Raw genomic sequence first — 12,035 nt, forward strand, 5'->3', positions numbered from 1 at the left:
TTTCAGATCACTTTGTTCATATGTTCTGGGTGGTAGGTCCTCAAAATTTATCTTTATTTAACATTTTTAAAAAATATATTTTATAATTAAGCCATTACAGTTGTTCTATTTCCCCCTTCATTCCCCTCCACCCTGCACACCCCCTGCCCCACCATTCCCCCCCTTTAGTTTATGGCCACATGTCTCAAGTTCTTTAGATTCTGTATTTCCCCTACTATTCTTACCCTCCCCCCTATCTATTTTCTACCTACCGTCTATGCTACTTATTTTCTGTACCTTCTCCCCCCTTCTCCTCTTCCCACTCCCCTGTTGCTAACCCTCCATGTGGTCTTCATTTCTATGGTTCTGCTCCTGATCTAGCTGTTCTTTTAGCTTGCTTTTGTTTTAGGTGTGGTTCTTAATAACTGTGAGTTTGCTGTCCTTTCACTGTTCATCTTTTTTATCTTCTTTTTCTTAGGTAAGTCCCTTTAACATTTCTTATAATAAGGGCTTGGTGATGATGAACTCCTTGAATTTGATCTTATCTGAGAAGCACTTTATCTGCCCTTCCATTCTAAATGAAAGCTTTGCTGGATGGAGCAATCTTGGATGTAGGTCTTTGGATTTCATGACTTGGAATACTTCTTTCCAGCCCCTTCTTGCCTGTAAGGGCTCTTTTGAGAAATCCGCTGACAGTCTGATGGGAACTCCTTTGTAGGTGACTGTCCCCTTATTTCTTGCTGCTTCTAGAATTCTCTCCTTCATTTTAATCTTGGCTAATGTAATGATGATGTGCCTTGGTGTGTTTCTTCTTGGGTCCAACTTCTTTGGGACTCTCTGAGCTTCATGGATTTCCTGGAAGTCTATTTCCTTTGCCAGATTGGGGAAATTCTCCTTTATTATTTGTTCAAATAAGTTTTCCACCCATGGCTATTCCTCTTCCCCTTCTGGTACTCCTATAATTAGGATGTTGGAGTGTTTAAAGATGTCCTGGAGGTTCCTAAGCCTCTCCTCATTTTTTTGAATTCTTATTTCTTCACCCTTTCCTGTTTGGCCATTATTTGCTTTCTTCTGGTCCACTCCTTTGATTTGAGTTCCAGTTTCCTTTCCATCACTATTGGTTTCCTGTGTATTTCCCTTCATTTCAATGAGTCTAGCCTTCATATGTTCCTCTGATTTGTAACTAAAATCAACCAGTTTTGTGAGCATCCTGATCACCAGTGTTTTGAACTGTGCATCTGAAAGTTTTGCTATTTCTTCATTGCTTAGAGTTATGAGCTTTGGGGCTTTGAGATCTTCTTGAGTCATTTTTGGTCTGTTCATGTCTGTTAAGTATGAGGAGAGGAGCCTTAGATGTTCACCAGGGCGGGGCCACCCAGGTTGCTGGTTTGTGATGCTGTGTGTGGGGGCGGGGTCAGAGAGGGACAATGGCAGTTCCCTCTGCCACTTCCTGCCGCTGAAGCCTGCCTGGTTCGTCTCAGTGCTCGCTCCTTCACCGGTTTATCTGCTTGCGAATGTGTGACTGAGATGAGCCCTCAGTGGGTCCACCCACTTCTCCACACCTGGGATCCGCCCACAGCTGCTGACACACCTGGGTCTTACTCCCAGGTTGGTCTGGTGGATCTTTCCTGCCCAACCCCACTCTGCTGCTGGCTCTGCCCCCTTACTGGTTTGGCTGAAGGGTTCATTGTTGTCAGACTTCTATGTAGTTCAGTTTTCTGTAGTTTGGCTGCGTTTTTGTTGCTAAAACTTTATTGTTTTTAAACTTGGTTGTGCGATAAGGTGTAGTGCTTCCACCTACGCCTCCATCTTGGCGGAAGTCCCTATTTAACATTTTTTAACTAGGATTTCATGGTTGCAGTAGCCTATTGCCACAAGCTTTAGGGAGTAATTAGCTGCAGCAATACAAGGAAACTTTTTTTATCTAGAAGGACAACGTTCTCTGATTCTTCAATGTATTGGCAAATTCTCTCTCTTTCTTTTTTTCTCTAGGCATTTAACCTTTAGTAGTGTACCAAGTCACCTCCCGTTGGTCCATACATGTAAATGCATCTATAAAATGTCAAAATTTTGGCCTCTGTTTAGGGACTGCCCATGAAGTTACTATCACCTTCTCCAAAATTATTTGCAACAAAAATACATTTTTGACTAGTTAGTTAATTTATACCATCATTCATTACTCAGGCTTTTTTCTGAGTGTATCTGTAGGGTGGGAATATTTGTGTGTGTGTATCTTTTTAAAAAGCCACCAAAAATAAGGGAGGTTAGAACTGAAAGAAAAGTTTAGAAGCTCTCTGGCTTAATTTATCACAATACCTTTTTCCCCCATATATAACTTTCTTTTATAAAGACCCTCCAATGACACTATAAGTAAAAAATTTATTTTCTTATAGTGGAAAACCTCTTTGGAATAATGAGAAAAAAGTATTTGTGAGCTCTGGAGATTATATAGGGGTGGGCAAAAGTAGGTTTACAGTTATTTGTATGTAAGATAATATAATAATTAATAAATAATAAACTCTGTGTTTCCTGTACTCATAACTGTAAATCCACTTTTGTCCACCCCTGTATAAAGATTTTCTGAACTTTTGAGAGTTTAAAATGTTACTCACCTAAGGTGACACCCTGGACAAATCTCATGGATTATCCATAAAACATTGCATTGCTCCTCTTTTATACTCCCACTTGCATGATTTAAAGAGCTCAGTATCTGCTGTGTTTTTCAAATCAGGCTAACTGACCCACTACTTTACAAATTTAAATCCTTTATGAACTGACTATGGGTAGCTATGGGTTATTAGTTGATTAAAGGGACTCTAAAATACATCATGTCATGTATCTTGTGTTTCTAGATCCAGTCATTAATCTCGTTCCATTAAACTACATCTCCTGAGTATGTGGACTCTCACACAGGCATGGCCTGCGCACGGCTCTGCGTGTCTAACTCGCACATTGACTTATAGGCCTGTTTTTGAAGCAATCCAGTGTCGGTAATATGCCACCATTGTGTAGACACCGGGTTTGTTCCTTTGGCCACAGTTATCTCCCCAGCTCACAATTCCAATGAGATACCAGGTATCTTTAAGATCCTTTATGACCAAAGGTCCCCCAGAATCACCCTGAAAAGAAAAAAAGAAAGAAGAGAAAGAAAATTAGCTAAACATAAGACTTATCATGTAAGATTGTCTGATGAACTATGTATTTTATTATTAAACATATGTATATATTACCAATTATAGGATAATTAATTGAAACACGGATTTTAAAAGTTATAAAAGTCTTTAAAAGCCTATGAAATTTCAATTTTCACATTTTATTTTTCAGCTTTATAGATACAGAATTGACAGATAAAATTATATATATTTAAAGTGAATAGCATGACAATTTGACATACTGTACTTTGTGAAATGACTAGCACCATGAGGTTAACACATCCATCCCTCACATAGTTACCTTGGCAGGGAGGAGGGTAAGATGTTTCAGGTCTACTCTTAGCAAATTTTAAGTATGTAGAACAGAAAGTCAAGGGGATGTCATTTTTCTTCTGACTCTAAGCAGGGTGCTTGGACTTCTCCGTTCTCAGACAGACTAAGCCGCACACCATGCACCCAGTTGCAATCAGTGTATTCTTGTCTTGGGCCCCTGTGCCTGAGTTCCTTCCTCAATAACTTTCCAATTTTTTCTATGACTCCAGCTTTGTCTTATTACTCACTTGAATAGTCATGGGTTAGGAATCTTACCTCTGCTCTCCAGTTCAGGAAAGTCTCTTTGTGACCACCAGTCCTTCCTGAGACTTATCACTAACCTCACCACTTGCCCAGATTTCTGCATCCTGCCTGCTTCTAAACTCCTGGCACTGCCTGCCCCTGTCTGTCAGGCATACACCTCTCTCGGGATTTTCTGAATCCTAGCTGCCGTCCTCCATGTTTTTAACAACTGAGGCTAGATATGTGTTAGATCTTGCTCTTGACCAGACTATGTGCTACATATCTATATGCTACATATAGATGTAGGTGGCATACCTTTTCCTGACAGAGGTTGCCCGTGTAATCTGTGGGACTCGGGAAGGGCTTGTGCCACCTGATATCAATACCATTCAAATAATTTCCCCAGGTAGAATCACCTCCTTGGTGTTTTCAAGGATCTCACATTATAAGGCAAGTACCTCTAAGAAGAAACACACTTTTATGCCTCATTAGAACATATACATGCAGGACAGATACTGGATGGCAGAGGAGGACATGGCGGGGCTCCAGAGTCACAACCTGGCCTAATCCACCTTATTAGTGTTTGCAACTTCACCCCACTCCTTAGGCTGAGACCCCTCAGATTACCTGGGGCTCCCTCAAATATGAATTGTAATTTCACACCTTCGTAATTGTGGCTCTGCTCTTTCTCTTTTCTATAATGTTCTTTTCTTATTCTATAACTGGGCAAGTACTATTTATCCTTCAGGCCTCAATTAAATGAGATCCCTCTGATAACTTGCTATGACATGTGCCCTTCAAGCTGGAAATATTTTCTCTTCATTATGTCATTTATGACATGATGTCATAGTTCATTGTTCATGATTGTTTCCTTTCCAAATGTGAGCCCTTTAATAAAATAAAGTTTTATGAATCTTTGAATTTCTGGTATTAAGAAAATTTAATTTATGGTTAGTTTGTTTGATAGCATCAATGAAACTCTGCTCATTTCATTTTGTTTAACAAAACATTAAAAATATGTATGTTGTGAAATTTGCATTTAGAAACTTTTGAACTCACAAGATGTCTGTATTTTATACTAGTATGAAGAACATAGAATATTCATTAAGCCAGATAAAAAATTTTTGAGTCAATGCTATTAAAAGTAATCTCGCCCCACTTACCCTGCAGGCATCATAAATGCCTTCCAGATATCCAGCACAAAACATCCCAAACTTTATGTCGTTGCCGTATACTTGTGGTTGCTTGCATACATCATCGCTTATGATCTTGACTCTGGCTTCTCGGAGATCATTTTGAGATTCCCCTTAACAACAAAGTAATTTTAGCATTTACGATCAGCACCCCTCACTAGAATGAAGTGTGCAGACTCTTAGAATCTTTCCTATACAAAATTTGTCAACACAGCATGAGGCTGTAAGCAGTTTCTAGAGGAAATATTTTGTTTAAAATCTGGCACATTTAAATAATTTTTATTCTCATCACATTTTTATAAATACCTATAACTGTTTTGTTTCTTTTGCTGGAAATTCTTTGTATCTTTATGTTAAAAAATGATTAATTTATATATTTAGGAAGGCATTCATTATTAAAAACATACAATTTGTATTTGTAGGTCTTCACAGTTTTCTCCCTTGGCTTGATAAAAATAACCGTACTACTATGTATATTTATTTTATTCTTTACATTTTATGAAGAACTTTCACACATAAAATAACACTTAAAGGCAACAATTTCATGTTTTATGTATTGTAAGTTTGGGGCTCCAGATTATAGACTAGGGTTTGTAGAAACCAATATTATGGCAGGAAGACAATTGTCTGTGGTACAGACAAGGACTATCACAAGTGTTCACAAATGCTTTACATCGAACCTCGTCATAGTTGGGAAACTGACACTGTAATAGACAGGATTCAGTGATGATACCCACGGTTCCTTTGTGATCTTCCTCCCCTGACTTGGAATATAATGGATGTCATTCTTATTATTATGTTCTTAGAAATACATGATAGAATTTTTTAGATGTCATTAAGATAAATTCCATTTGATGTGAGTTCTTCAAAAAGGGGAATATCCACTGTGGGCCTGACCTAATCAGGTGAACCCTTTTAAAAAGGGCTTAGGCCTTTTCTAAGTTTAAAGACTTTTTTCTAATGACATTGAAGAAGCAAGCTGCCACAAGTTCTCCAGCTGCAAGAAACTGAACTCCAACAACCAGTAAGATTGTAAGAGAACCCAGAGCTGCAGATGAGACCTCAACCCCAGTCAATACCTTAAATAAATCCTGGAACTCCCTGAACTATTTCTCAACTATTGTGGGGGTACTGAATAACATTTCTCACCAAATGTAGATATTTTGAAAAGAGTTAGCTTTTTATTTCATTAATTTTTAAAATTATTTTCTTGCTTTTGTTTTTATTCTAATTCTTCTTATTTTCTTCCTTCTCCTTGTTTTAGGTTTATTTTGTTGCTCTTTTCTAGTAACTTGAAGTAGGAATTTAGATTATTGATTTGAGAACTTTCAGCTGTTCTACTTTACACATTTGCTGTAAATTTCCTTCTCTGCACTGTTTTAGCTGCATTCTGCATATATCGATATGTTGTTTTTCATTTTAGTCCAGTTTTATGTATACTTAAGTTTTTCTTCATGACTTCCTGTCTGCATTATGAATTATTTAGAAGCGTGTTGTTTAATTCCTAAGCATTTGGAGACTTTTCCTGTTATCTTTCTGTTACTAGATTCTGGTTTGAATCCATTATGATCAGAGAGCATACTATGTATAATTTTAATTTTTTTAAAATTTGTGGAGGGTTGTTTTATGGACCTAAATATGGTCTATCTTGGTCAAAGTCCATAGGTGCTTGAAAAAGTGGGTCTTCTGTTGTTTACTATAGAATCTTACACATGTCAGTTAAATTTCATTGCTACTTAAAAAGTACTACGCCAGGTATAGTTCTGTGCTCGCCTCAAACTCCAGGCCAGAAACATTTCATCCCACCAGCCAGTGGGAATCCAGGATGTCCCTCCCATCATCACCAGAGAAGCAGAGCCTGCAGACCCTGTCTTAGGGTAAAACCTATCGGGTAGAGTGCAGATATAGGGTGTCAGGCCTACAGTTCTACTCAGTTGCCCCTGGGACTGTTACAAAACTATGGATAATAATTTCTGTGGTTGGTAATATGACCTTAAAGAAAGCAACACACTTCTCAGCTTGTATTATATGGAATGAAAGCACATGGGGCATCTATTCTTGGCCACATTAGTGAAATGTATTCCTAGTTCTTAATAGAGACTGAGAAGTAAGGGCTTATTCTTTAGAATTTATCATATATAAATTGTGTAGAGGTCTGTGAATGAATTTTGTCATTCTCAGAAAACCTTTTCTTCTCAAGCTCAGAGTTAAAGAAACACTCTTGCTATTGTATGTGTATATGCCTGGACCAGATTTCAGAATCTAGAGTATGTATGACTAAATACGCCCAAAAACATTTAAAAATAAAATCATTTTTATTCTTAGGAGATTAGTTGGCATTGTCAAGTTAAATCATCTTAGAGAGGGTAATAGAAGCTCTGTTATCAGAGATGATTTATTTCTACACAATATTCTTATTTCTGATCACTCTGAAATTAGCCTCTTCTGAAGCAGATTTTGCTGCACATGGAGATTGTAGCTCAGCAAAGAAAAACTTTGTAAGGTCACTGAGGAAAGTGAAAGTCTGTGATGGAAAACTGAGAGGAGGAGATGGAAAGGATAAAGAAGGCTCCCAGAGATGAGGCTCAGTGTGAGGGAGTGTTGGAGTGAAGGTGGACATGAGGATTATAACATAGCCTATGTGTATCTGGCATTGCATAGAGAACAGCACATTGAAATAGAGTTTGGTGTAACTGAAGGAACATTTTTTAATAACTTTGAAAGCTCATCCTTTTACAGTTGCCCCCCCCCCCATTCCATGTGATTTTGACCAGGCTGCCAATCACAGACCTACCTTTCTTGGTATAGGCATAGGCTGAGTATCTGAGTTAGCCAGCCAATAAGAGTATCCCTGAACACAAACCGGGCCAAAAGAGATCTTTCAGGGAGTGACTTAGATTCTGGTGAAGGGAGAGATGTGTTCTTCCCTCAGGATCTTGTAGGTGAAAACGGTGTGAACCCTGGGCTGTTGACGGCCACCTGGGAACTAGAATCCCTCCATAGGAAAAGGAAAACAGAGCCAGGGAGTGCAGTGACAGAGAAATGGAGATCCCAATGACATCATGAGTCCAGAAGCCTGCTGTATCGAAGCCAGACTAAACTCATTTCTTGATTCCCAAATTACAAGAGCAACATTTGCCATTTTATCATTATTCTTTGCTTTAGCTAATCTGATTTTGTGTTTCTGTCACTTGCAAGACAGGAGCCCTAACTAATCCAACCAACTTGTGTGGGAATGGCTGGCAGGATAATATTGATGGAGAAATTAAATCACACTGCTCTAAACAAGGCTTAGTACTACTCTCTGATCCTTTTTTGAGATACTCACCACCGTAGTAAAGCGCTCCAAATCCTGTGATATAGACAGTTGAATTTGGTCGGAAGCTTGCAGAGGCTTCTGGCAAACAGACCCGGCGGACGTCATCACTAAAGGCAACTCTGGGGGAGAACTGCACAACAGCAATGTCATACTCTCTTGCTGGGGAGTGATACCTCTCATGGACAATAATTCTTCTGACATTTCTTTTCATCAATGGAGGATTGATTGTTGTTCCAAAGCTAACAGTCCATTGGCGTGGATTTGCTTTACTGAAAAAGATGAGAAATTAACAGACTGTAAACTGCACAAAAATAATTGCATGCAGGCTAACAAAAAATGCTATACTGAAAATATTTGACTGTAATAATAGCTTTCTTTGATGATTTAAATATAGCCCACTGCTATTATTTTAAAAGATAAAACATATACAAACAGCATCTTAGAGCTGAAGCTAATGCAGAATTATTAAATTTTAGAACTGTAAAGCACATAAAATATCATTCATTTATCTCTTCATCAAATATTTATTGAACATCTATGTGCTGAGCACTATTCCAACTGCTGAACATAAAATGGTGACCAAGAAAGAAAAGTTTTCTGAGTGGAAAGTATCACTTTCTTGTGAAAGAAAAGAATGAAATCAACAAATCAATAAATAACCAAACAGTGATAAGGACTATGAGTAAAATAAAATAGATCAATGGAATAGAGTACCAGGGGGTAGTTAAGGAAGGTTCTGTTAAAACATGACAATTAGGCTAATACATGGTTGATGAGGAGTCAGCTGTGAGAAGATGGGGAGACAAGTTTCCAGACAAGCTTCCCGCTTTCCACCAGATGTGCTGCAGGTCAGGGTGCAAAGGAAGAATGGTGGGGGGCGAGGTTGGAGAGGCGGGTGGGAACCAGGTTATAGAGTGTCTTACAGGTCATGAACAAAGTGCCTGGCCTTTATTCAAGTGACACAGGAATTCAATGGATGATTTTAAGATAACATTACTTTAGTCTCATTTATATTTTTTAAAAATAATATTGGTTCTTTCTGGAGAATAGATTGTTGGAGGGTAAGAGTGGATGAGGTAAAAGGTTAAATGAGAGATGGTTGATTGTGTGTGATTTTAGCTTGTGAGCTTCAGCAGCTGGTGGATAATGGTACATATAGGAATTGGAAAGGTCACTTAGTAATGAAGGATCATCTAGTAAGGAAAATAAGGCCTAGATGGGCTACGCTAGTTGCCTAGAATCACATGTCTATTTCTCTTTCTGTTCTCCTTATGGGAGGACATGGCCCCTCATCCAAATCTATTTATTAATTATAAAATAAATGTTCCTTAATTAATTAATTATTGAACATTATCCACAAGGGATAAGCAAAGAGACCAATACTGGCCATATAGAGACTTGTTTTTCAACCTAATTATTTCTTAATAAGTAGTGTCATAGAAAGAAGCATTTATTATAAGCATATCAGTAGAGCCTAAGTCCAAAAGGACAGCTGATGGGATTATTATTTTTATTTTTGAAGCAATTTGAAGTTTTATTTTTATGCATAATTTTGATGTACAAATATACTAATAAGTAAAGCTAAATAAAAATTTACTTATACACAATTGTTTAAGTAGCATAAATATATTGACATCTTAATTTGTAAATCAGTCTTTTTCAAGATTTATTGGTGCAAATCTTTCCTCTCAACTTAATCGTGCCTAGATGAACCACACATAAATTAGATATTTTGAACTTGAAACAGAAAAGAGCAGTATTGTATTTACTCAAATGGGAGTGATCATTCTAACACTTTCCAACAATGGCTTTACATTATTTAATACAGGTTGTGTTCACCACATATGTAGATTACAAACCAGAAAAAAATAGCTGACATGAGAGATGCTAAGTGAAGATTATGAATAAACTTAAAAATGTTTAAATCTGGCCCCAAATCAATAAAATGCAATTTACTGGTGATAAATGCAAAAATAGTAATTTAGGTCCCCAAATAAATTATAAGAAATTCAAAGTCGTGACACTTGGTTTGAAAACCACCCCTATAAAAAGGATATGGGGATTTTGTTGATTACAGCTTTAAAAAAGCTGTATATAATGAAGTTTTTTAAAAACCTCATTATAAAAGCTCATATAATGAGGTTCCTTAAAGGATTAACTCAATATTATACTACAATAATATCAAATCATCTGAGTAGAAAAGACCACACCAAGTCATTGAGTTTTCTCACAGAGCCAGTGTCTGAGAGATGGGGCTTGCAATGAGGAAGACAGATTCTGTATCCAAGTCTACAGGCTCCTAACATTGTGGCTTTGGGCAGATCACTTAACTTTCCTTATTTCCCTCAGCGAAAAGGGGCTTACTAAGCAAGGTTTGCCAAGTGAAGTGGGTGCAAGAATCAGATGTTTGCAGCACACTGGGGCTTACGGAAATAACAGTGTTTAGGAGAACACTCTCAAGAGGTGATTGTGCTTGAGCCCTTCTGCAGTTGGGGCACTTTTGCCTTAGGATCCCTTTATTTACCTTGGAATCTCTTCCGTCTTTGAGCGTCTGTGACTATTGGCAAGTTCTTACTTGATTATCTAATTCTTTTCCACAAGAAAATATCTCAGATACATGAATATAATAATGTATCATCTCTGCCAAAGCTTTCTCGGGATAAAATGGTCTTCTAGAACAGTTTCTCAAGCTTTAACATATAAACAAATAACATGGGAAGCCTACTAAAATGCAGCTCCTGATTCTGTAGGCTGGAGATAGGGCTTGAGATTCCTGCATTTTTAAACTGAATTTATTGGGGTGATATTGGTTCACAAAATTATACAGGTTTCAACTGCACAATTCAATAAGTCATCATCTGCACACTGCATTATGTGCCCATTGCCCAAAGCAAAGTCTCTTTCCATCCCCATCACCTACCTTTGCCCACCTCCACCTAGCCCACACCCCACCACCCCCGTCTCCCTCTGGCTACCACCACACTGTTGCATGTATCTATATGTGTGTGTATGTGACATATTTATTTGCTTAATCCCTTCACATTTCATCCAGTCCTCCAACATCCCTCGTTTCTGACAGCTGTCAGTCTATTGCATTTACCCATGCCTCCGTTTCTATTTTGTTCATCAATTTATTTTCATTAAATTCCACATATATGTGGAATCACATGGTATTTGTCTTTTTCTGACTGGTTTATTTCACTGAGCATAATCTTACATTTTTAACTAATTTCCTAGTTATGTCAGTGCTGCATGTCTGTGAAGTATGCTTTGAGTGTCAAGGCTGTATGGCTATCCCAGCAACTTTCTTTACCACCCAGTACTCTCCACTACGCTAAGAGTACTTCACTTTGTCAAGTTCTCATTAGGTATATTGTCCAGGACAGACTTTGCCATTCTAGGCAGGATCTGACCAACAAAGAGTCTGACATCTCATTTATTCTAGGTTCTACACTTATTTTAATGTAACCTAAATCACAATATAGTTTTGTGAACAACCTACTCATAGCAGTCTATCTTCCAACAAAAATTCCTAAGCAATTTTTACACATTAAAGCATGTATCTGCTTTCTGTACTGATGTACTTGGATTTTTACAATCCAAGTTAGAGCCTTACATATATACCTACTAAATTTGATCATTTAATTCTTGCTTATTACTCTAACATAAAGTTCTTTGAAATTCCTTTTTTCAAACCCACACATTTGTTTTTCCTTTCTCATGCATGTGATCAGCTACTTTGTTGGGGATTGCTTCCACATCACCTGCCAAGCCTACCAAATATATTGTTTTGGATAGGCCGCAGGGTTGAGGTCTTTGATGAGCCATAAAAAATAT

General features: G+C 37.7%; 1 protein-coding gene across 3 annotated transcripts in view; it reads right to left on the reverse strand.

Annotated features, from left to right (window-relative positions):
* Positions 1-759: 759 nt before the first annotated feature.
* Positions 760-12,035, reverse strand: part of LOC119052685 (transmembrane protease serine 11A) — a 46,160-nt gene continuing 34,884 nt past the window's right edge. For all 3 annotated transcript variants that reach the window (XM_053655010.1, XM_037150041.2, XM_037150040.2), the window contains 3 exons: positions 8,208-8,467; positions 4,850-4,992; positions 760-3,098 (listed from right to left, as the gene is read on the reverse strand). In XM_053655010.1, the coding sequence (XP_053510985.1) occupies positions 2,937-3,098; positions 4,850-4,992; positions 8,208-8,467 (565 nt within the window). In that variant the 3' untranslated portion in view covers positions 760-2,936. The remainder of the gene's footprint in view (positions 3,099-4,849; positions 4,993-8,207; positions 8,468-12,035) is intronic.

Source organism: Artibeus jamaicensis, unplaced genomic scaffold (assembly GCF_021234435.1).
Source record: "Artibeus jamaicensis isolate MK-2021 breed Jamaican fruit bat unplaced genomic scaffold, CSHL_Jam_final contig_908, whole genome shotgun sequence".
Lineage (NCBI taxonomy): Eukaryota > Metazoa > Chordata > Mammalia > Chiroptera > Phyllostomidae > Artibeus > Artibeus jamaicensis.